We start from the raw sequence: 26,014 nt of genomic DNA on the forward strand, positions 1-26,014 counted from the left end.
TGAGTCTAGAGGGGGAAGGGGCAGCATCAAGTGATGCCCGAATGCCAGGACCTGCCCTGGGCTCCCGCCTCCCAGCCTTCTGCTCCACGGAGCCTGCCCATTGCGCGGCATGTTCTTCAACCTCCTAAGTCCAGGCAGGCTACAGCTGCTGTGGAGCCAGCTGTGGGCACCGCTCCTGAGAGGTCACAGGGCTGGAAACGTGGGCAGCTGGGTAGGGTCTAGGAGGGAGCAACGGCTCAGGGCTGGGCGGAGGTCCGGAGCGGAAGGCGCCCAGCCCTGATTGGAACAAGGTGGCACCACTGGGAGCTGAGCCGGGCGTCATTGATCTTGCCCGGTGTTCCAGCCACCAGGCGGGGCCAGCGCCGGGCAGACTGCCGGTTTTCCCAGGTGTGGGGACACCCTGGGGGAATGGCTTTTCATGTGGTTGTGGGGTAGGCATGCCACCCAGCACGTGGGGGAGGCCAGGGCTTTGGGGGCACGCTGGCAGTGGAGTGAAGGGGGGTGTCTGGAGACTCAGAATCCCACAGCCAGCAAACGTGAGGCTCCGGGAGACAGGGTCACAGACTTGAGGCTCTGAGCCCCTGAGGATGTTAGAACCTTCTTCGAAGTAGCTCCCACGGGTGGCATTCTCAGTGTGCCACGCACAGTTCCGAGAACTCACACAGTTTAGCTCTTTTCATCCTAGCTCTGTCCTAAGAGGGGTTCTATGATCATCCCCACTTACATATAGGGAAAGTGAGACCCAGCAAGTTTAAGTAGCCTGCCAAATCACACAATGACAAGATTTTTGTCCTAGGAAATAAGAGCCCTGGAGTAGCTGGCCAGTGCTGGGAGGACCCTTGAAAATCTTTGAGGCCAGTCCTCCTCTGTCAGAAAAATAGATCTGGAGAGGGGATGTGATGTGCTGAGGTCACAGGATGATCAGGGGCCCAGGGGAGTCCAGGATCAGGACTCACTCTTCCCCCAGGTCATCGTGGGAGTTCCGCTGGTGGCTGAATGTCAGACCCCTGAGGGCAGGGTCCTCAGCCAGGACCTAGGCTCCCAGATGTTACCAACCTTAACTGACAGTTTTCTGCTAGCACACAGGAAGTTCTTTTAAATGTCTAACCCGAATCCCTCATGTTGCAGGGAAAGCCTCTTCCTTCTCATCTTGCAATACTTCTGAGAAGAGTTTGGCCTTTGGTGTTAGGGAAGATCACCAATTCCCTGGTGGTGTGGGAGGCGAGCCTGTGCCCCTCAGGCCTAAACATTAGCAACTTAGCCCTTAGGGCCTTATACAGTTTCTTACTAAAACGTGAGTACTCTTGGAATGAGTGTCAGCTTAGCAAGACAGGGTGGTACTTGTGGGGCAGGGCTTGGGGGTCGGTGAGGGGCAGGAGAGGGCTGATTCTCCCCTTCCAGCCAGCCTTGATGGGGTTCTACATGACCTGCCACCCTCCACCTCTCTGACCTCATCTCCTTCCATGCTGCCCCTGTCACCCTGCCCCAGCCAGCCTGCCCTCAAATATGCCGATCAGACTCCCACTACAGGGCCTTTATGGGTGTCATTCCCTATGCCAGGAAAGCCCTTCCCATTTTGTCTGCCTGGCTCAGCTCCCCACCTCATTCAGGTTCCTGCTGCCTGCTCCAAGAGGCCTTCTCTGACCTCCTGTGGTAGACAGAATAATGGCCCCAAAGATGTCCACATCCTAATCCCCAAACCTGTGGATATGTTACCTTATATGGCAAAAGGAACTTTGCAGATATGATGAAGGATAAAGATGTTAAGATGAGGAGATTGTCCTGGATTCCCCAGGTGGGCCCCATATGATCACAAGGGTGCTTACACATGGAAGAGGGAGTCAGAAAAAGACAGTCAGAGGGAGAGAGGGCATGGAAACTAGGGAACCCGAAAGATGGTGGTGTGGGAAAAATGTGGCCAAAAGCTGTGGGCTTTGAAGGCAGAGGAAGGGGCTATGAGCCATGGAAAGCAGGCAGCCTTAAGGAACTGGACAAGATAAGGAATCAAATTCTCCACCAGAGCCTCCAGCAATGAACAGAGCCCTGCCCTGACCTTGACTTTGGCCAAGGGAGACTCATAGAGAATTTATGATCCCCAGGACTGTAAGATTATAAATGCATGTGTTTTTTTAAAGACACTAAAAGTGTATTAATTTATGATGACATGCATAGGAAACAAATATATCTCCCTTCCTTGATTGACAGTTCTTCAGCACATTGATTAGCACCTGATACACAATAGCTTGACTTAGAAATTGTCTCTTTTCTCCCACAGAACATCAGCTGCAGGAGGGCAGGGATTTTTTGTTTTCTTGGTGTGACATTTGCAGATAGAGTTGTCAGAGTTAACAAATAGAAATATAAAACACGCAGTTAAATTGAATTTCAGATAAATAATGATTACTTTTTTTAGTATAAAGTTGCCCCAAATATTGCAATTATTTATTATCTGAAATTAAAATAATTTAGGAGTCTTGTATTTTATTTGGCAAATTCATCCCCAGCACCTAAAGCCATTCCTGGGTACATATTAGGATCTCAAAAAATGCCTATTGAATTGGTGAAATAAATAAGCAAATGAATTCACATTAACTTTGAGCTTAAAAACCTTCTTTGGCTTCCAGAATGCCTATAGGGTAAAGTGTAAATCATAGCAAATGATAAAAGCAGATAGTTTCATAGCTGCTTCGATATACCAGACCCAGGCTGAGTGCTTTACACTTATTAACTCACTCTGTTCTTGCAATAATTCAATAAGATGGCTAACCCATTTTCCATATGAGGAAACCGAGGCTCAGGAGGCTTAGTAGCTTGCCCAAAGTCACATACATTGAACAGCAGAGCCAGGCAACTCCAGGCCTTTGACAGACTTGGCTCATGGAATGTTCCAGTGTTATCTTCCCACCCATTCCCCTGAACACTGTGGATCCTCTCTGTCTAACAGCCCCCGGTTTCTTTTCAGGGTGTGCACTTCCCCATTCTCTGACTGCCAAGCTCCTGCTCGTACATCAAAGCCCTTCCCTACTTTTCCCTCTTTGTGAGATATCTCTAATACTCCCAGAAGACTTAGCCCCCTCTCTTTCCCCTCCCCACCATGGCCCCTTGTCTGAACGCATTGTAAGGACGTGCTGTTTCGTCCTTTATACCCCCTGACTATCACCTCCCTGAGAACAGAGATGGGCCCCTTTCAGCTCTTTGGCATGGGACTTCAAACTGAGTCTGACTCTAGGGGGGATTCCCAGAAGCATTTGAGAATGAATGAATGAATGAATGAGTGAGTGAATGAACGGCTGAGTGAATGAATGAATGCTGTTTCCACTCTGGGCCTCAGTTTTAAAGTCTGTAAAAGGGGAAGAACAATCCCGAATCCTCCCCCGCAGTTCCTTAAAACAGAACACATTTTTTTCTGATTATAAAAATAATACCCATTCATTAAAGAAAAATTGGAAAATAATAAAATTATGAGAAGAAAATTAAAACCATCCGTAATCCTGCCACCCAGAACAACAGTTCCCACTCGGTGTTCAGCCTTCTGCTCTTCTTACTGTATGCATAGATTTCGTTTCTTCTCTTCTCCGCCCCGCCTCCCTTTGCTCCTTCCTCTCTTTTAGAGTGTTGGGAACATACAGTATGGGGTCCTTTAAACCTGCTTTTGAAATTCCTCAACGTGTGCGTGTGTGTTCTCCTGTGTCCTTAAAGCCTCCTCAATGGCAGGGGACAAGTGGCTGCTGGGCAGGGCTGGTAGGGGTGGGGTGTGGAAAGCCCATTCCCCCATGCCTCGTGGAATACCTTAGCTCCCTTGTGATGGGCTGTTTAGGGGGTGTCTGGATTTGTCAGGGAACACCCTGCACGGATGTCTTAGCTGCATTGCTGGTTCCTTACTTAGGACAGTTTCTGGACTGGGCTTGCTGAGCCCCATACGGACACTGAGGGGCTCTGGACCCTGCCCCGCATTCTCCCCACAGCTGCTCTCCAGCCCCACTCTCGCCGGCAGCCTGGACTTCTTGGCTTGGCAGAAAGCCAGGGGGCATGATTCCAGCTCCTCCAGAGAAAAGCCCTGTCTACACCCAAGGCCTCACTGATTCCATCCAATGCTGAAAATACCCATTTACTCAGCCTTTTCTCCACATTATGGTCTAAGGCTCAGATGCTTAGTTCCAACCAAAACAGCCACAGAGGTCACTGTGGTCTGAGGGTGCTCCGGACCTCAGGCCAGTGTAGACATCTTACTTGTTAATAATTAACCCACAGAGCTCACCACATGCCAGACACTCTGTGTCTCTGTGTGTCCTCACGGTCACCCTGAAGCTAGGGATGGCTGTGCCCCATCTTACAGATGAGAACACTGAAGGTGTTCTGATGCTGCTCCAGAGAGCTATGGGCCCTGGGCCTTGTCATCTGGGGGTGCAAAGACACTGCCCACTATACCCCCTGCCTGCTACCCAATGGGACACAGTCCCAGCACTACCCAGAAGCAAGGACAAGCTTTGGCTTAGAAGCTGGGCAGACAGGTCCTGTCCCTGTTTTGGCTCCATATGTGCCCTGGGAGCTAACCCTCTTGTCTGTGAAATGGGAGAGCAGAGATTCGGAGACAGCCTCCTAGGCCTGCAGCGGCTCTGTGCAGAGTGGGTACAGATACTCAGTGCTGAGTCAAAGGGAGAGAGAACCCTGCCAGATGGGCCAGCTCACCACAGGTGGCCAAGCCTGGTCTTTGGGGGTTGGAGTGGGCAGGTCTGTCTCAGGCTGGGTTGGGAAAGACCTGTCAGCCCCAGATGGAGGCTGGCCCGCCCTGCCCCAGTAGATGGGAGGCTGGTTTTTAACTGACCCCATAGGAAGAAGAGGACAGAAATGATGCAGGGGTTTAACCTAGGCCCCTGGGGACACTCCCTGCCTGCATCTTCCTTTCCCCACAACCTGGAGAGCTGTGCAGACTTCACCTGGAGCTCCCTGAAGCCTTCTAGAGCTCCCCACAGATCACAGCCGGAGCTGGAAGGGCCTGAGTAGCCCCTGTCTGACAGGGGAGGGACCCAGAGCCCAGAGAAGTTTGACCAGGACTGGCTTCCTCTGCCGTCTCTGCTGTGTGCTTCCACTGGGTGAGGCTGCCTTCTCCGCATATACCTATCTTCCTGGGGTGACCTGGGGAGGCCCCACCCTCTCCCTGCCTCAGTTTCCCCATTTATCAGACAATGAGACCCGTCCAGACATCACTGAGGCTTCTTCCAGCTGGGAAACCTCCTTCTGAGCTGGGGCCCTGACTCTGTCACATGAGTCCTGGATTCCTGGAGGCCTCAGCCCAGGGGACAGGAGCACATGGTAGGTGTCTGGGGAACCCCAGGAAGAGGAAGGATTTCCTGGCCAGAGATGAGAAGACCAGCATGGGTAGAGGCAAAGCAGCCTCCCTCAGACCATGCCACCAGGTGGCCCTTGGCTCCCCCAGAAGGAGTTCCTGAAACATCTGTGTCTGTGGCAGTGGCTTGGCCTCTGAAGTATGTGTATGCTTGTGTGAGGGCAGCGTGTGTTCACATGCACATGGTTGGGATGGGCACACAGGCCGGGAGGCCTGATGTGGAGGCAGGGCCAGACTTTGGTTGCTGAGTTGGGGCAGCTTGTGATAGAGGCCCGCACATTTGCAGGTCTTACTGGAAACCCTCAGCTGGTGGAGGTCTAACCTGAAGGTGGGCATGTGCAGGGGAAGGATACATGCAGGGCAGGGGTGCATGGGGGGGTGCAAGCAAGGCAGGTGCATGGGAGAGAAGGGTTCACAAAGGGCAGCAGTGCATGGGGGTGTGTGCGGGGCAGTTGTGCTTGTTGGGGAGGGGCATATCCAGGGTGAGGGTACATGTGGGGAGGCCACACAGCCCAAATGCTGACAGGGCCTCTGGGGAGCTGGGAACCCAGTGAATGCTTGAGGGGGGCCAACTCTGCCTGACCTCCTCTTATTATTGTCTATTTAAACAATACTGTCAATTAATAAGATTAATTGACTCCACCACCCTGCCCCCTGCCCCCTGCCCCCTGCCCCTGTGATACAAATAATATCAGCACAATGAAAAATCTTGGAAAATAGAGAAAACACATTTAAAAAAGTTAAAGCCCAAAGTCTTATAACCACAGTGAACACCGCGAGTGTGTTTGAGGGCTGGGGCCTGCAGGTCTTCTCGATATAATCCATTCATTCCCACAGACTGCAGCATTTCCCACGGCCAGCTGCGGAGCCGAGCTCGTCAGGTTCATCTCAGTGAATTCTCTAGCAGCCCGAGAGGGAGGTATTGTTATTCTCCCCATTGTACAGATGGAGAAACAGCAAAAAGGAGGTTAAATATCCCCCTCGGAGAGCAAGCAGCATAGCTAAGATTTGAATCCGAGTCTGTCTAAATGGAAAATGCAAATCGTCCCCCGCGTCCAGGGCTGTACTCCAGCTGTGCCTCCCTGCCCTGCTCCCCGCAGACCACTCATTTATTCATTCCTCCAGGAGCATTTACTGAGCACCTCCTGTGACTCAGACCCTGCTCAGCACCCGCACCCGAGGACTTGGCGGATGTGAACAAGACAGAGAGAGGCCCCAATCTCACTCCCAGATAGCCACAAACTGAGTCCCAATCTTGACCACAGCTTAATTCCTAGTCCAAGTTGTCACCGACCCCCACTGGCCCTCATCATTGACTGAACTGTGACCCGGCCTCCTGCCATCCACAGTGGCCTCTAGGAGCTTTTCATTCCCATGATGTGTGTGAAAGCCAAAACCAGGAGCCCGCCTCACCTGGTCCATCATCCACGTGGCCAGGGCCAGGGAGGTGGTCAGGAGCCCGCCCACCACCTCCAGCCTGCTGCTCTGGGCCAGGCATCTCTGGAGCAGGAGTTTAGCTTGACCCTTGGCACCCTGGTAGGCAGAAGGGTGGGCCTCAGCTCAGCGCATGGGGCCACCCCAGGAGGAGTCCACATACCTGAGCTCAGGGTACTTTCGGGAGGGGCTTCCACAACCTGGGGTCCTCACACTGCAGCCTCCTCTTTTTGCCTGGGCTCCAGAATCCCAGGAGACCCCAGGAACCATTGTTCCCTCCTCTCACTGGCAGAAACTCAACAGGGCAGGCCTCCTCTGTGCTCCCCTCCGGCCTGCACTGCACTTCTGGAGGCCTTGCATGTCTCCCCAGTCATCAGGCAGGGCCAACTACCTACTTTATAGGACCCAGTGTGAAAAGAAAATACAGAACCCCTTTTCAAAGTGCAGGGGGAAAAAAGCTTTTCCTTTCTCCTTTGGATTCTCAACCCAGCATGGTGTTTTTAATTTTTTATTCAATGTCACATGTCCTAGGACTTGGGGGGACTTGTATGGAGAGTGCAGACCCTCACAGATGCCCAGGGGCCACTCCAAAACTTGGTGTTTGAATTCCATGCCCCTCTCCTCCCCATGCCTGCCTCAGCGGAGAGGTGCCGAGAACCCATCCCTGGAGGCAGCAGGAGGCAGACTGGACCCAGGCTCCAGATCCTCAGGTGTGCTGTACTAGCCCATTGGACATCACGTACCACACGCCAATTCTAAGCGAAAATGGTCCAGCATTTTCATACGGCAACTGCTGAGCATTAAATCTGAGTGCAGGGGGTGGGGGGGGGCAGGTAGCCCTGGAACACAGCCAATCTCACAGGTGGCTGGGCTTGGGGTGAGCTCTGGTCTTGGAGCCGAGGGCTGTGGAGAGCATCCCTTTGCTTGGAGTATCTGGGATACCTGGACAAGCACAGGGGGCATGAACAGGGCCATGCCTATGTGTCCGCCCCTCGCTCAGAAGGGGGACCTGATTGGAATTCCAGGGCACATCTGCACCATGCCCTGGCAGGAGGCCTGAGCATGAGCCTGGATCGGGCAGACCTGCCATAGGTAGAAGGGCCCCAGGAGAGCTGCGGAGCCTAGAAGAGAGGAACCCAGAGGTCTCTGCCAAAGTGCTTGCCATGCTGTGGTAAGAAGGGCAGTGTGGCCACCTGCCGAGAGAGAGAGAAGCCCTTTCCCTGAATGTGCTGTAAGGACCTGGGCCGGCCAAGGGATTCTGGCCTGGCTCCCTGGGGTGCTCTCTGAGCTCAGCTTTGGCCCTGTCCCCCCCTCTTTCTGTACCTCAGTTTCTCTAACTATGCACTGGGCAAGGAGAGGACCACCACACCTCAAGTGCCTTCTGCATGGGCCATGCACTGGGTTTTGTGAATCTCCCCTCTCTTGTTCCACAAATGATTACTGGCCCATTTCTCAGATGAGGAAACTGAAGTCCAGTGGAGGCAATGACTCACCCGTAAGAAAGTGGTGAAACTGGTTCTGCCTGGCTTCCCCTCACCCCTTGAGTTGCTCCAACCTCTCTAGGTATGAGTGGAGGATGTGGGAAGCAAGCTTGTAGGAGCACCACCAACTCTTCCCAGGAAGGGGGCCGAGAGGAGACCAAGGATGCTCCTTGACCTGAGGAAATGTCCATTAGCTCATAGCTACTGTGCTTTAACGAACCACACAGACTCTGGATGCAGGCTGCCCAGGTGCAGGTGCCTTAAGCTCTCTGGGCTTCAGTTTTCTCATCTATAAAATGGGCCTCATAATAGCTTTTGTCTTATAGGGTTGTGAGGATTAGCCTGGGAGGCAGATATTGTAGTGAGCCAAGATGATGCCACTGCACTCCAGCCTGGATGACAGAGCCAGCCCCTGGCTCAAATACATATGTAAACAAAATGAGCAAAGATATGTAAAGCACGTAGACAGTGCCTGGCTTAGAGTTCAGAGAATGTTTGCTGCTAATAGAACTATTTAAGAGTTGAGTCATCCTAATTTATATTTTCTAGACAGTCAATTATGAATTTATTAACTTCAACATTGTACTTTTCCTTTTTACATTTAGGATCCAGTTGATTTTCCTGTGAAGTCTCAGGACAATTTTCTTGGTCCTCATAAAGATAATTTCCCCGTGCCCGCAGTGCTTGCAGCCCATGGTAGATTCCACATCTCTCTCTAGAGCAGCTTTTCCCAAAGTGGACTTTGCGCACACCAGCCCCTTCCTGATGCATAATAATCTCACCCCAAGAGATAACTCAGTAAACAGCTGAGCATAACTATTTTAGATCTTCCTGGCCCAACAAGGTAGCCATTAGCATATCAAAGGCTCTGAAAAGTCCTGCAGCAAAACACCATTGAACATTGTTTGAAACAACCAATCCCAATCTTGTTTGACCACAGAGCTCCATTATTTCTGTTCAACATCTGATAACATCTGAACACTTGTTTTCTAGGAAACAGGGAGGGGAGCCAGAGCTGTGAGGAACACCATCCCGCAGGAATGAATTGTTCCACCCCTACAGAAATCATCTCCAGTAATGCGAACCCATCGCTAGGCTGGACCTCCTGTTCTCACCTTCTTTGTCTGATTCAATCCCCACAGCTGCCTGGAGAGGTCACTAACATCAATATTCCCATCCTACAGATGAGGAAATTGACCATTCACGAAGGTTAAGTGACCACACAGCCAGTAAGTGGCAGATCCAGTAGACAAACCCACAGCTTCTGATTCTAAACCCCACATACGTTCTCGTGTATGTTGATCGGAAAAATAAAAATAGATCCTATTGTGCCAGGATCAATCTTCCCCCATCAGAGGCTTTTAAAAATATAAAGTATTTTTTTCCCCATAGTATTGAATGCATTAAAAACTTAACATTTTCAGTAGCTTTCTTCTGATTACTATAGCAATACATGCTTGTTATGTCTACAACTTTTCAAACATTTTGAGTTGAAAGATGAAAAACTGCATAATCTCACCCCAAGAGATAACTCAGTCAGCAGCTCAGTATACACTATCTTACCGAGATCTGTGGAGCCCCACGGAGTAACTTATTTAAATGAAAATATTTAAAATGAAATAAGATAAAAAATTCAGTTCCTGAGTTGCAGTAGCCACATTTCAAGTGCTCAGGATTCACGTGCAGCTGGTAGCTGCCATGTTGGGCAGCACCGACATGGGACATTACCATCATCACAGAAAATCCTATGGGATGGTGCTGTTCTAGATTCTTCCTAGACATATCCTGACACCTATACAGGTTGATTATCCCTAGTTAAAAAATCTGAAATCTGAAATGCTCCAAAATCCAAAACTTTTTCTAGGGCCAACATGGCACTCAAAGGAAATGCTCACTGGAGAATTTCGGATTTTGGATTGAAGTATAACGCAACTATTCCAAAATCTGACAAAATCAGAAATCCTAAATTCAGATGCTTCTGGCCCCAGCCATCTTGGGTAAGGGATGTCCAATCTGTGATGACTGTTGATGTTGTTAATGTGTTTTTTTTTGTTTTTTTGAGACGGAGTTTCGCTCTTGTTACCCAGGCTGGAGTGCAATGGCACGATCTCGGCTCACCGCAACCTCCGCCTCCTGGGTTCAGGCAATTCTCCTGCCTCAGCCTCCTGAGTAGCTGGGATTACAGGCATGCGCCACCATGCCCGGCTAATTTTTTATATTTTTAGTAGAGACGGAGTTTCACCATGTTGACCAGGATGGTCTCGGTCTCTTGACCTCGTGATCCACCCGCCTCAGCCTCCCAAAGTGCTGGGATTACAGGCTTGAGCCACCGCGCCCGGCCTCTTGATATTCTTGCTGAGGTTCTCAGACACATCTGCATGGCCTCGCACATGGAGGAAAGAGACCCACAGAAGCAAAAACAAGACATGGGTAAAAATAGACTGGAAGGAAACACACCAAATGATAGCGGTTTCTTCTGGGTGTTGAGATTACCGAGTTTATTTTTAAATTTCTTAGATCCTTCAGGTGTTCTACAAAAAATGCAGACAGGGTGGAGACGTCAGTTGAATTCATGTTTTCCCTGATGTTCTTACGGTTCTAAAATCTTCAAGGCATGCTCTCACCCAAGGCTTCACTCATGATTATTATTTTAAAACTGTGGACTTGTGAAGAATGGAAGCCGCACAAGTTTAAGGAAGGCAGGTGAGGCAGGCAGAGGTTTCTTTCCAGGCCTGTGCAGTTGCACAGGGTCCCTTGCTTAGAAGGGCCTCATGCTTGGTTTTGTGTTCTGTGGTCACCGTCTTGAAATTCTTACTGATTTTTGAACAAGGGATCCTGTATTTTCATTTTACACTGTGTCCTGAAAATCGTGCTGCTGTCCCTAGCCCTGGGATTCTCCCCAGGACAGGTTTGCCTTCGACTGCTCTGAGACTTCGCCCTTGTCCACAGACGTGGCCATCCACAGAGCCCTCTACGTGCCTGAGAACAAGTGCACTTTGGCTGCTCAGATGTGTGTCTAGAGACCAACAAAAATAGGGCTCGAGAGCAGGTGCGGGAGGCGCCTGTGGTCTCTGTTCACACATGTACCTACCCTCAAGGCCACGTCTACACTGACCCCATTCAGAGAGCCACCCTGTGCTTCATGGGATGCTTTGCTGCACATCACGGCCCAGGATCAGTGCTGGACCCCCACGTCCTGAAGCCGTGCCCAACCCCAGGCCTGCCCACCTTCCTCCCGTCTCCTCCCCCTCAAGCCATCCCCAGGACCCACAAACCGTCCATCTCCAGGTTATCCTTTCATGTGGCGCTTCTACCACACCTCCCCATGCTGTTCACTCTGCTTGTACCAGCAGAGTTCCTTCCTTCCCACATCTGCCCTTTCTAGACTCATCTCAGGTTCCACCCTTTCTAGGAAGACTTCAGGAAGTATTTGAGAAGGGCCTGACGATGCGGTGGTTGCATAGAGGAGGATATGAATCACCTTGCCCAGATGTATTAGGGAGGGCTCCATGGAGGTGGTGTCCTCAGGCCAAAAGGAAGAGAAGACACCTTCCAGGCAGAATGGAGAGTCTGATGGGCTGGTTTGATGTCAGACAGACATGACTCAAGGTCCTCTTTCCTCTTCTTGGACGTTAGCTGCAGCAAGACCCATCAACTGAGTTTGCTTTCATCTCCACAATGGAGGTGGTGATGCCCAGCACACAGAGCTGTGATGAGGATTTAATGGGGAATCCAGAGCATTTATAGAAATCCCAGGAGGCTGAGATTCTACATAGGTAGGAAAGTCCTAAGCCAGAGGGATGTGGGTGGCCAGAGGAGAAACCCTACCTTCGTAAGGCTGGGTGGGCTAAGGTCTGGACTGAATCTCAGGGCCCTGGAGCTTAGAACAGTGTCTGCAACTCCCTGGCTATGGGGCTTGGGCAAGGACTGCCTCCTCTCTGAGTGTCAGTTTCCCCATCTATAAGTGGAAAGCTGACACTGAAAAACACTGGGGGGAAGGCAGTTCCTGAGGTGGTCTCTCTCCACACGTCACTGGAATGTCGGTCCCCCAGGGAGCAGGCATCTTTGTCCATTGTGTTCACTTCTGCATCCACAGTGCCCAGAACAGTGCTTGCATGCAGTAGATGCTCAATAAATGTTCACTGAATTAATCAGCAGCAACCAATTCACCCACCTCACATCCTAAGTCCACTGGGGACCTAGGCCCACCTCTCCAGGGAAACTGGAGATTGAGACCACACCTCAGGTCACAAGCATTTCCTGAGTACCTACTGTATACATGGCTCTACCCAGCCCAGGGCAGACCCTTGCTCCACAGCCCGACAGGGCAGAGCCAAGCAGCAAGTGACAGACACAGTGATTTGGGAAGAAGGACAGAGGGCAGGGTGGCCAGCAGGGCCTTGGCTGGGTGGGAGCAGGCGGGTCCCAGGCTGGAGCCCGGGCTGACAGCAGCCCCAGTTTGCCTGCCCCTAGGAGGGTGGGGCTGCCTCTTCCTCTTTCTTTCTTTGAAAAAAAAAAATTGTTTTCCCTTAAATTTACAAGAAATATATATTCAGTATTAAAAGTTTGGAAAATACACAATCATCAAAAGAATGTAAGATAAAGGTGACCTGCCGTAATGGCATACCACACAGCATTAAAGACACATTCTAGTCTTTTTTCTAAGGTGGCCTTGCTCTCAGAGGTGGCTTCCTCTCGCCCTGGGAAGGGATATAGCCGCTCTGCAGGAGATGTGGGGGCACCAGGCTCTCTCTGTGGGCTCCTTGTCACTTCTGACTTGGATGTCTTTTCTCCACCCATCCTGGACCTGGCACCTCTTCCTGAGACATGGGGATGTGCAGATCAGATCTCACCTCCTGTCCCCGCTTACCCCACAGAGATGGGGTGGGACAGAGCTCAGGCTTGAGGAGGGAATACTGGAGGCCAAGCCATGGGTGCTGGTCCTCAGCCCTGGAACCCAGGCAAGTTGGGTTTGGGGACAGGGGCACGACCAAAATGGATCCCTCCTCTCCTCCCCACCCCTTTCTGCTCCATCTGCCTTTCCCTTTGCACTCTCCAAGTGTTCCTTCCACCGGATGCCCTCTGCTTCCTCTACTCCAGCCATTTAACTCCTCTCCACAAAGGCCAAGGAATCAGACCGACTGTCAACACTCAGGTGCGCCTGATGGGAAGGGACCTGTGTTAACAAAAGCCCCAGCCCCACAGGACTGTGTGTACTGGTGGAATCTCAGTCACCATGTCCCACGATGAAGGATGTTTGGAGGGGGTTGACTTTGGTGACTCTTTAAATCATAAGTTATACACGTCTGCCCTTTCCACCCACATGTAAGTCTGAACCTTTTGCCAAAAAACGCTTTTCCCAGACTCGAAAGAAAACCCCAAAGAGGAACCTAAACCTTCACGCTGCCTGCACCGATTGGACTGGAGTGCTCAGGCTCGCGCCAACAAGTGTTTCAAAGAAGAAGCCAGACGGCGAAGGAGGAAGTGGGGGAGAAGGTGGAAACCTCTCGGGGTGACCAATCGTCAGCCCATTCATTCATCTATTCATTCATTCATGCATGCATGCATTCTTCCTTTCCTCTATCCATTCTAGTGAGAAGGGCTGGGTATCACCTGTGAGCCTGCCCATTCTGCCAAGTGCACCCTTTGGACACCTGTGGGGTGAGGAGTAAGGGGCAGCAGTGGCAGGGCACCCCCAACACCTGGAGGGGAGAAAGGGAAGGGCTGGGAAGACTCCCCAAGGGGGTGGCCATGAAGCTGGGCCTTGAGAAGACAGGCCAGGGTTTTTCACCTTCCACATCCTGCTTAGAGTCAGAGAGAAGGTTTTTGCAGAGGAGGAAGAACATTAACTAGTAGTAATTTCTGGCATGCAGGGAGGGCTTGACTGTGCCAGGCCCTGTGCTGTGCACATGATATACACTATCTCAGTAAACCCACTCAACAAGCCTCGAGGTGGGTGCTGTTCATTTTATCCATTTGACAGGTGAGAAAATGAAACATGAAGAGGTGAGGCATCTCTCCCAAGGCCACACAGGGAGGAAGTGGCAGAGCCTGGCTGCAGCTGAGGCTTATAGGCGCATTGTACATTGCTTCCTCTCCAAAGAGTGCCTTCGTTTATCCCTGGGAGCCACTGACAAGAGGTCTGACAGTCCCTCTAGTCTTGTGCCTGCTCAGCCCTCTCTACCCCTGAGAAAACCAGGGCATGGCACTGGAGAAAGGGCAGGAGAGTGAGGTGTGGAAACATCTGTTGAGTGGCAGGGAATCAGGTTGGCACGGAGGGACCCAAGCCAACACAGTTCTCACTGTGCATCAGGTGCCATTTGCGGAGCTTCAGGGCAGGACCACAGTCAATCCTCCCAACCGCCCTTTGAGGTCAGGGTTACTAGCCCATTTTACAGAGGTGGAAACTGAGACTGTAAGAGGTGAATTAACACGTCAGGTCACCCAGCTACCATGCAGTTTAAACCTGGGTTGTTTTGACTCCTAAACTGTGTGCAAGGTGGATGATTGGTCCCCAGGGAGCCAAGGAAAGTCAGTTTTCCTGCTGCTGAATTCAACGTTTCACAAGACCACATGCCTCCTTAGACCTCAGTTTCCTCATCTATGAAATGAGGAGGGGACTCTGTCTCCCAGCTCTGACCTGCTCCTGGACTGATTCACCGTTCCTTGTTCTTGTGGCTTCTCAAGGCAAGACCAGAGTCTCACTCCCAGACCTAGGCCCAAGATTCCCAGCCCCACGGTGTCTGGGGCTCCAGCAGGTGCTATTTCCAGGCAGATGACAAGGGCCTGGGTTGGAGATCCACTGAGGACTAAAAGCAATCCCTCCCTCCCTCCCTTCCTCCCTCTCTCCCTCCCTTCCTTCCTTCCTCTCTTTACTTCCACCAAGCAAGGTAGGGAACTACTTGCTATGTCTCAGGGCTGGCCCAGGGACTGAAGCTCGGAGGAGGACAAGGGTCCCCAGTGGCTGCAGGTGTCCCAGCAATGACCCCTAGCAGAGGGGGTGTTTGGGTTCAGTCTGGAAGATTGGGTGAGATTCCCCAACTATGGGGGAGGGGGGCACACTCTGGGTGGCAGATTTGAGGAAGGGTCTGAAGAGGAGGTGTCCTCAGGAGATGGCAATAAGAGCTACTGTTGGGGCTTCCCCACTGAACCCAGAGCACAGACCTCAGTTTCCCCACCTGTGGAGGAGTCCAGACTGGTTCAGTGGCAAGGCTGGGGTCAGAGGCCGCTGCTCTCCTCCTGCCTCTCACAGCCCTCTGGAAGGTCAGGTTTTCAGGCCCTGCTTCTCAGGGGCATCGGTCCCCCGCCTCCCCCCACCCCCAGGTAACCGAGGGAGTCTTGGCTTTGATGCGGCCACCTCCAGGCCCAGGCGTCAATGGGCCCTCTATATGACCGGTGGGGCTGCTGGGGGCTGCCGGCCGGCCAGAGTGGGTGCGGTAAGGCCTGGACACACAGTCCCCCTGTGTGGGGCCGGCTCATGCCTGCCTAGACCCTGTGGGCAGTGGGGGGCTCCCAGGAATGCTTTTCCAGCCTGGGGGGCACTTTGGACAGGCAGGGTGGTCTGGAGAGATGGGTGTGTGCAGGGCAGCCTCAGAAGCCACCGTCAAAGGGACCCAGCAGACGTGGCGCCAGGCAAGCACCATAGTGGGCTCAGAAGGGCTGGCGGTCAGTCCGTTCTTCTCCCAGGGTTGGCGGGGAGGGGGAGGCCCCATGGACACATGTGCTCAGGGTGACCAGCAGTCCAGGGCTGCCTGGGATGAAGGAGTTTCCAGTGGGGCTTTCAGTGCTCAAACAGAGAGTCCCCTTGTTATTGGAAGTTCCTGGACCTTCGGAAAGGATACAGTGATGACCTCTCTGATCTGGGCAGCCTCCTCCCTGTCCGGTGACCTCTGAGTCAGACCATCTCAGCCAGACCTGCCCAGGGCCATTTTGTTCACCCCCTGCCTCCACACAGGCCCGCCTCATACCCAAGAGTCCTTTCCACTTCTCCCAGGCATCTTCAGGGGAGGAGCTGCCAGCCAACTCCACCCACTGCTGGGGGACTTTGGCCAGACCCACACCATGCTCCCAGCCCTCCCTGGGCCCCCAGGCCAGCCCATTCTTTCCTGCCTCCATGCTTTTGCCCAGGACGTTCTTTCTGCCTGGAGCATCCTTTCCCTGTCTTTGTTACCTCTTCACCCTTAGGGATCCAGCTTCTAACTCACTCCTCTAGAGGACTTGTCCTCTCTTCCCCAAGGCTGGGCCAGTACCCCTCTTTGAACTCAGCCCAGGTTCTTCTCCCATACAACCTTTATCGCACCCCAGGGCAATTTTCTGTTGACCCATCTTTTTCTCCACCAGACGTGAGCTCTTAAGATGGAGATTCTGACCCAGTCTCCTCGAGCTCCCAGCACAAGGCCAGGCTCATGGTGTTCAACAAATGGAAAATGCGTATTGAGCAACTACGCAGTGCCTTTGATGCTCTCTGTAGCCCTGTGAGGTTGGTTCATCCCCTACAGATGAGGAAACCAGCAACAGAGAAGAGAAGTCACTCATGCAGGTGACAGCAGAGGGCAGAGTCAGGACCTGAACCTGGAGAGCCTAACTTTGAAGCCTGAGCCAGAATCTCAATAGTCTACACCTGGATAAGCTTTTGGGAAATGACTGAATAAACGTATGAAAGCCTTTGCTTCCCAGAGCCCCCTTAAAGCCTATATGTGGCAGTTTGGGCTCATTTCCTTGGCTTCCCTCCCTGGAGGGGCAGCCACCTCCAGTGTCCCGGGTGAGCATTTGCCTGTGGGGGTGTGAGTGAGGGTTCAGCAAAGGTGAACTTCGGGGAGGGGGATGCCCTTATGGGGCAAATTCAGAATGAAGGTGCTCGGCCCCGGCGGAGCTGTGCGTGGGCACTCAGGAGTCCTCAGGGCCATTGCCCGTTAATTGTCAGATGGGGAAACTTAGGCCCAGAGAGAGGAAAGGACTTGTCCCTAGTCACACAGAGTGTCTAGATCTCAGCCGTTAGGTCTCAGCTTCCCCATTTGTCACACAGGGGGAATAAATCCCCCTTGTTCTGTCTGGGGGTAGACCCCAAGGTGCCCCCATGCCCTCTCACACCTTCCATTCCAGCTTCTGGAATTCCACCGTCCCTGTGAGCCAGCCTTGGGGGTAAGCGTTGCCTTCTTCTCACCTCCTGCTCACCCCTCTACTGCAGGATGGGAGCCAAATGCCTCTCCACCCTCTTCCCAGACCCCTTCTCTCCACAGTGAACTGAGGGGAATTTCTGATCCCTTGGCTCAAAATGAATACCCCTACTCTTTTAAGCCAGAGAAACCAAGAGGAGAGGGTTCGTTGGGAGCTGTGGGGATGTCACGCTCAAGCAGTTGGACTCTCCAGGAGTCCCGACTCTCCCTTGCTGCCTCGAAGGCCCCTGCGCAGGCCGTGGCACTGGTTGAGTACAAGTGCCCGAAGGCAGGGGCATGGATGGGACACTTCATTCTCAGCCTGTCTTTGTCAGTGAAGACAAAAGGGAAGTCATCTCCTGCTGGTCTATGGGGACACGGCGGTAGTAGATGCTCCGTGATAATTCTAGGGACGACCCTGAGGAGTCGGGTGGGGGAGACAGAGAAGCCCACGTAGGAAGCACCAAATCCAGCTCTCGCATGCCCTTTTACTGATGAGAGAACAGGGAACCAGAGATGTCAAGTGACTCAGACACAGTCCCACAGCACAGGGGTGGCAGAGCCAGGTGGGAGACTGGGCTTTCCTGGCAGCAGTCCTCAAGCCTGCCTGAGAGGCCCATCAGAATCACTTTGGGGAGCTTGCAAGACCACCTGCCCAGGCCTCAACCCTAGAGTGTCTGATTCCTCAGTCTGAGGTCGGAATTGGGAATCTGGTGTTTGAAACTCCAGGGGTGGTGATCTCAGAAAACCTCCATCACACTTTGCTCAGGGACTGAGGTGGGATGGCACTTGGAGGACACAGGTAGGAGGAAGAGGAGGCAGTGGAGGGCAAAGGGAGACCCTTCCCCTTCTGTTAAAAGCCTACGGATGAGAGAACGGCCAGAATAAGATTCTGAGAACACTAGACGTGGATGGACCTGGAGATTTTGCCTTTCATATAATGTAGGGGTTTGTGACATCAGGCTGGAGATGGCGGTGTCTTTCCTACCCCCAGCCTCTAGCTGAAATTTACCATCATGTTCTATTGCGGTTTTCCACCAGTGGAAATCACAGGTGTTCTTGGTCTCACAGGGGTGTCAGGGATTACCCGAAATATCATTCATGCTCATCCTGACTGCATGGCCTGCCACGGGGGTCTTGTCACTCAGTGAGTTCTTGAAGAGACACAGAGTGAGTCACTATGTCACAAACTTGCTTTCTAAGTTTGATAAGAGTATTTCTGTCCATTTCTTTCCCTTTGTAATCCTTTGGATTTTGTCTTATGCTTTTAAAATGCAGCTCCAAGGAGGAACCTGCAGGCCCCCTGAGACTGCCCAGGCTTGGCGGCTCAGAGCGAGTTAGGGACCCTGTAGGGGGCAGCGTGGGGTCGGCGCCCTGCAGATGGGACCCTGAGGATGTCTCCTTGGGGAAGGAATTGGCAGCTGGAGCCCTGTGAGCCTCCAGGGATGGGGTTTGGGAGACAGGCCCCCACAGCGAGCATATCATGAGCAGAACTGGGCAGGAGAGAGGACGCTGGAGCCAGGCCCTCCACAAAAGCACTGGGAAGGCAGTCAGACCCCAGACCCCTGACTCCCGCCTCCCCACAGACCCCAGCCTACAAGCCACCTCTCCCTTGGTGCCTGCCCTTCGTGCTACTGCCAGCCACCTCCTAGGCTCCAAGGATAAGGACCCAGCCCAGGCAGACTGGCGCTCCAGCCCTGTCTCCCAAGGTTCCTTTGTTTTCAAGCCTACATTTCTCCATCTTGCGCATGGAAGGAGAAATACAGATCACAAAGACCCAGCAAATGGATTTTAGAAACTCTTATTTTCTTGCCACAGAACTGCCTTTAATTAGCTCCCAGGACTACAAAGGGAACAACGTTATTATAGCAGCAGCTCCAAGGAAGCAGCCGTGGCTCTCAGCTCCCAGACGTGGAGCTGTGGCTTGTCGCCGGCCACAGCCAGGTTTGGTGGGAGTGCCCCCACTTCAGGGGACAGCAGGTGCCCTTCTCTCCTGGACTCAGTCCCCATCTGCAGCAGCACGGCCTGCCTCAGCCTCACCAGGGAAGAGAAACAGGCCCTGCTCTCAGACAAGCTTCCCAGAAGCCTGTAGACTCGAACACCCGAATGTACCTGGGTCCCTGCCACGAGCCTGCCGCCCTGGCACCAGCCCTGAATCACTTGGTCAGCCAGCGGCACCGAAGGCTGATGGGCAGGAGGGCAGACAGGCAGGCAGACCCACCTCTGCACCTCTGCTGACTGCCTTGGCCGACAAAGGCAGTACCAGCCCCCAGTGCTGAAGTTCTAGATTCCAGGCAGCCCCTCTATTCTGGAGGCGAACCCGTCCCGAAGAACCATCCAGAGGTACTGCCCTTATACATGGTCCACCCCCAGCCTCAGATGATGAGAATCCTACAAGCAGAGGGGACTCTATTTGGAGCACAGAGAGGTTAAGTAACTCGCCTCTAAGGTCTCTCAGCAAGGAAGTCACTGAGCTGTGGGACTTGAGCTCAGGGACTTGATCCCCCGACTCAGGTGCCACAGCCCCAGCTGGGCTCTTGCTGGGGAGGAGGAAGTCCGCAGTGGGTACCTGAGGCCAATGTATGTCAGCCTGAAGTGCCAGAGGCAGGGGAAGTCTCCCCATGAGTCCCAGCCCCATGAGAGACTTCAGGTCGGGGACCCCAGACCCCCTGTGCTTGCTGGTGTACACAACCCAGAACTCTGCGCCCCTGCAGGCCACCACAAAAGGCAAAAGCTGCCCAGAAACACTTTCTTCTCTTCCATGGACAAATCCGCACACTTTCTCAAGGTCTGTCCCCCAGCCCTGTGCTGGTCCAGCTTCAGTGCAGCCCAGCTCTGCGCAGTTTACTGCAAAAGCCTGTGGCTTCCTTCCCCGCCCTCTGCTTCTGAAAATATCCCAGGAGTTATGCTCGAAACGTGGGCAGTGGTCTTCAGGAAGACCCTCGGATCCCACGGCTCTCCCCAGACGCTGCCTGAAGTGACCTCCTGAGCCCAGGTGTGGAGTCCCAGGCAGGACAGGGGCTGGGACTGCAGGCCCAGGAGCCCTGTTAGTGAAGCAGGAAGCTGAGGGTCCCTGAGAGTCCCCCTTGGCCCCTCTGAGGGCTACCCTTTGAGGTCTTGAGGTCTTGGAGTATCTGTCGCCCCCACCGCTTACTGTCCCCACCAGTAAAGGATAAAAGTGCCACAGCTATGTTTCATGCCAAGAGACCACAGAGGCCACCAACCCCTCTTCCCACCTCAGGCTTTCAAGAGGCCAGCGGATTTAGGTAGACAGGCTGTGCACTTGAGGGCAGCCAGGGTGGTCGGTGGAGGGCCGTGGTCCGGGGTCTGGCCACAGCTCCCCACCCAGGGCCCTGGGCAATCATTACTCACCGCGGATGAAGGTCGGCGAGTAGGTCGGGAAGGAGTCGAAGATGCTGTTCGATGCCATGCCCGGCTCTCAAGAAGGCGAGAACTTTCAGCCCTTAAGGGGGAGGGTTGGGATTGACTTGGTTGGCTGTTGTTTTGTTATTTTTTTTCTAACTACTTTTGAAAATAAAAGAGGGGGGTGTTGCTTTTTGTTGCTTTGGGTTGTCTCTTTTTTTTCCCCCTGCTGCTACGAAAAAGAAAAAAGGAAAGAACGCGAGAGTGTGTGCGAGTGAGAGAGAAAAAAATCCCCAAGGAAAGTAAGTTTCTGTTTGTACCCAAGAATTTGGATTCCCGGTCCCACAGGAATGTCTAGCCACAAATTCTCAACAGAAGCGAATGCAGAGTGTATCATTAGATGGCGGGAAGGGGCTCTCGGCAGCCAGGGTGGAGGAGCTCCGAGGCTGACAGAGCACAGCAGGCCCCCTCCAGCGCCACCGGGAATGAATGAATGATGCTTACCCTCAACAGAGCCCAGGCTCCAGTGGGTGCAAGGGCGGCCGGGGGTGGGGAGCACCAGGAGCCAACCAGCTCCTGCGCAGGGCCCTGGAGGCGGCGAGGGCCTGGCCTTGTGGTTCTGTGGTTGAGGGACCAGGCCTTCCCAGTGTCAACCCAACCTCAGCTCACAGGATGCGAGAAGCCTGCTTGCGGCCTTGACTCATTGGCTGGGCCGCGGTCACCTGGGCCGTGATGTCACAGCCTTTTAGATGATCTTGTGGCTGCCTCTCTTTTTGGAAAAGAGAAAAAAAAAAGGAAAAAGAAAGAAAGAGAGAGAGAGAGAGAAAAGTGATGGCTTTTATTTGTGGGGCTGGCCTCAGCACGCGGCCCAAGAAACAGAACTGAAAGCAGTTGGAGTGGGCGCGGTCAGGAGGGTGGTTTGGCTCCTGGGTGGGAGACTCCTTCGTAATTAAGGCCAGCACTGGCCTGGGCGGGCTGGGAGTCCTGTGGGCCCCTCACCGAGTGCCTGGAGCCTGGATCCACCACCAGCAGCAGGAGAGCTCCCTGCCACACCTCGCTGCCCCCGAGCTGTGGCTGACACCTTGCCATTGTCCACCAGCATTGTTGCTAGGGAGAGGGGTCCACACGTGTGGCTCAGGGTACCTCTGGGGCTTTTATGGTGTTGAGACTAAGTACAATGGGAAACCCGTAAAGTGCTATTGCCAGCACTTACTCCCGGCCTCAGCCTGCCCACTGAGAAGGGCCTGCCGGGTAAAACCTGGTGGCCTGGCTGTGCTGGGAGGCCCTCCACAGGGCTGGGGGCTGAGGCCCGACACGTCATTCTGGGCTCTTTGCTCTTCTTGCCCCCCAACCTGTGCATCCCCTTGGGGGTTTCTGCCCTAGCCCGATGCTCGGGAGCTTTCCTGCCTCCAGGACTTTGCTCATGTTGTTCCCCCAACCTGAAGCGCCCTTTGTACCCTCATGCCCTTGAGGATTCAAGGCTCAGAGAGGCTGAAAAGTAGAAAAGTCATGGAAGACGATGCAACCGAAGCCATGTCAGTATTGGAGGGAGGGTGGAGAGTGGGGGAAAGTTGGCAGCTCTTACCATTTCCTTTGCAAGCTCTGCTCTCCCATGTCATAGGCCAGGCTGTCAGGCCCAGGGTGATGACACCAGCTTGTCTACGGCCATGCAGTATTCTGGAATGGGATTGGAACTTCTGCCTCTGACTCATAGCCCTGGCCTTAGGCATGACACCAGAGTGCCCATCCATGCCCTTCATATGAAACCTTCGGCAAGTTCCTTTGCAGCCTGGCCTCCACCCCCTGGCCTCTCCCAGGGATCCCAGGCTTGGGGCTAGACCCTAGCACTGGCCTTGAACTCACAGTGGCCACTGTAGGCCCACAGGGGTGAGGGTGGGGAATCCCTGGAAGAGGAGGGGCTGCTCCAAGGTCCCAAAGAGACTTGTTTGCGCCCCAGCCACAGGTGAGTAAATGCCCTTGGAAACATTCACTCCGAGCCTCATCTGGAGCCTCATGAAGATTCATTCTTCTGTCCCTAAATGGTGAGTCGACTGGTGCTGGGGGTGGGGTGGCAGGGACTGGCGTTCTAATTTGGCCAGAGAGGAAGCAGGTTTATGGTGACAACCACAGGGCTCGAGAGTCAGATTTGGTTTCCAGCCCCAGCTCTGCTAAATCTGAGCGGTGAGGCCTTGGGCAAGTCACTTCCTTTCTCTGGGCCTCAGTTTTCTTCCCTGTAAAATGGGGATAACACCTTCAAAGGGACGAACATGGGGTGAGGGCATCATAAACGTTGGTGTCCTTGGCTGAGACTCCATGACGCGATCTGGGCTCCGTTATGAGTCAGATCAAGTAAGGAGCTATCACAGTCATGCAAGGGGAGAGGCTGCCCCACCCCCACCCTTCGTTGTAAACTCATCAGCTGGCCAGCCTGCGTGGGACCATCAGGGGTCAGTGGCACAGGGGGAGCCTGCCAAGGGGCCTTGACCTCCTGGTTGAATTTGATGAACTTTGGAGTCAGCCAGGTGTGAAATAGATAGGAGAATGACACAGCTGGGAAGACCCCCCCCCCTTATACAGAAGCCGAAACTGAGGCCCCCAGAGGGGCAGAGACTCATCCAAGCTCACCCAATGAGTCAGTGGAACCCAAGCCCCTGCTTCCCATCCCAGGAGCTGTTTCCATTCCACCAACACCACCTCTAGTTTTGAACACATCACGCTACGTGCTTTGCTGTTTTTTCCACACCTAAGAGTAGGCCCCCCTAAGCCCCTATAACTTGATCACCCTGAGGGGCTCCCCCTCCCTGGGAACCTGAGTCCAGGCCCAGGAAAGGGAGGTAATTCACAAGGCTGTGCAGGGCCCAGTGTCACATCTGAGCAGCAAGTACTTCAATGCATGCTCAGGGCAATGTGGCAAGTGAGGGCCAGGCTTGGTCCTTGCCGCTAAGGGGCTTGTCATCTCCACATGCCCCCTCATAAGCATGTGATAGGCTTTAAACAGCCCTGGGGAAGCTGTCTGGGGAAGCAGAAAGGACAAGGAGGCTGAAACCAGCCATACCTGAAGCCTGCTTTGTTTCTCATGAGCTGGGAGATCCTGGGCAACAGGCTTTACTCTGCTGAGCCCTGGTTTCCTAGCCTGTGAAATGGGGCCAATTGTACTCCCCACCTCCCAAAATTGTAAAGAGGATTCAATAAGAAAATAATTGTGAGTGTGTCTGGCACATAGCAGGCGCTCAAGTTCCAGGGACTCCCTTCCCTTGAGATTCTGATTGTGCATTCCCCTGTCACGCAGTGGGCAGCCAGCCTTCCTCTTGTTCTCCACTGAAAAAAACCTTAAATCAGGTTAATTAAAAAATGTGGCTGATGAAGGAAATCATAAGAAATATTATATAAAAATAAAAGGGAGTCATAAAAGTAGTATCTTGAACCCTTCTTTTAGCTTTAAACTTACAAATGTGCATTAAATGACCTTCCTCTTCTAGCTTAACAATTCCCAGTTTGGGTTTCTTTTTTCTTTTCTTTTTCTTCTTTCTTTTTTAGAGACAGGATATCGCTCTGCTGCCCAGGCTAGAGTGCAGTGGTGCAGTCTCTGCTCACAGCAGCCTTAAGCTCCTGGGCTCAAGCAATCCTGCTTCAGCCTCCCGAGTAGCTAGGATGTCAAATGTGCACCACCAAACCCAGCTAATTCAAAAAAGTTTTCCGTAGAGAGAGGGTCTCACTATGTTGCCCAGGCTGATATCAAACTCCTGGCTTCAGGTGAGTCTCTTGCCTTGCCCTCTAAGTTCTGGGATTACAAGTATGCCCTGCCACACCTGGTGTAGTTTTGATTTCTTTAAAGTGGAACGTGAATGTAAAGATGTTAAGGAAGGAATGAGCATGCAGCATCTCCTAGATTGTACTGTTTCTTCCCATCTTTTACAATGTCCTACCCATAGCAAATTCAATTAATTTTTTAGCAACCTGCCTTCATTAACTCTTCTCAAAGTCTGCAACCCAGCTTGCACAGAAACAGAGGCTCCTGTTTGGCATCTCACACGATTAACCTCACAGCATAATCATCATCAGTCAGAGTCCAACCAGGAAACCAGGAGCCACACTGAGTCCTGGGAGTTAACTTAGGGAGTGTTAGCAACACAGCGAGGGACGAGCTGAGAAGCCAGAGACAGCGAGGAGCCCCAGTGTGAGCATTGGCTTAGCCACTTACCCTTTGGGTAAGACGGACACAGAGAGAGGTGGGGTTACCTGGGCTCCCCAGCAGAAGCAGGAACTTGATGGGCCAGTCAGCATTTGCTAGAGAAACAGAGGAGACTTAGCCACATGGAGGTATCACCTGAGACAGAGAATAGAGGGAGACACACCCCAGCTTCTCCCTTGCTTTCAGTTTTCATCTCTTGGTGCCTCCCATTGGTTGAATGTAGTGGGGACCAGCTTGCTGAGGAGCTCAGGAAATGCAGCCCATGCCATCAAACCTTTGTGTGACAGAGCCAAACAGGGAAACAGGCAGAGTGGATTTGTGGGCAAACTGGCCCGGGACTGGCATCATCTCCGGTGACGTTCTGGAGCTATGCAAACCCAGCTGGCACCAACTGGTTGGGACACTTCCAACTCATGTCTGGTAAGCTGACAGTTTAGTGGCGGGTGGGAGCAGATGTGGCATTGCAGAGAAGGGCCTGCCAGCTGAGGGCGTCAATTGGCATTTTATGCGAGAAGTACAAGTGAATCCTGGGAGATACCCAGGGATCAATTAAGAAGGCACCTCCTGTGAATGGTGATGAAATTCATTTCTCTAACCTGTGTGCAGGGCTGAGGTCATGTCACAATCATGAGCATTGGATGCAGGCCCTGCCTCTGAATGTTATGGTTACGATGACAGGACACCCCAAACCACTGGACAGGACACCCCAAACAACCAGCGAAACAGGTGTGGCCCTCCTCACTTTTCAGATGAGTAAAAGACTAATCCAGGAATTAACCCCAAGATTTAGCCTCTAGGAGTCAGCACAGCCAGCTTGGACCAGGCAGGCAGCAGATTTGAGGTGGACACTGGCTTTGGAGTTCAAATTCTGACCTTTCACCAGCAAATCCTGGTGTGAGCCCAGGGAAGCTGCTGGAGTGATATTTGATATCTGCTGCGGGCTGGTGGGGGGGCACTTCTCTTTCAAAGGCCAGCACAGGGGCTCTAAGATGCTACCACTGCAGCCAGATCAGCCCCTCCCTGGGGTGGAGAATGGGGCCTG

The 26,014-nt window shown here is 52.9% G+C and overlaps 1 protein-coding gene across 2 annotated transcripts in view; it reads right to left on the reverse strand.

Moving 5' to 3' along the window:
- The window catches only part of RUNX3 (RUNX family transcription factor 3), a 64,436-nt gene extending 43,165 nt beyond the window's left edge, over nucleotides 1–21,271 (reverse strand). For both annotated transcript variants that reach the window (XM_054258935.2, XM_017974413.5), the window contains exon 1: nucleotides 20,790–21,271. In XM_054258935.2, coding sequence (XP_054114910.1) covers nucleotides 20,790–20,847 — 58 coding nt within the window. In that variant the 5' untranslated portion in view covers nucleotides 20,848–21,271. The remainder of the gene's footprint in view (nucleotides 1–20,789) is intronic.
- Between the last annotated feature and the right edge of the window lie 4,743 nt (nucleotides 21,272–26,014).

This window comes from Callithrix jacchus, chromosome 7 (assembly GCF_049354715.1).
Source record: "Callithrix jacchus isolate 240 chromosome 7, calJac240_pri, whole genome shotgun sequence".
NCBI lineage: Eukaryota > Metazoa > Chordata > Mammalia > Primates > Cebidae > Callithrix > Callithrix jacchus.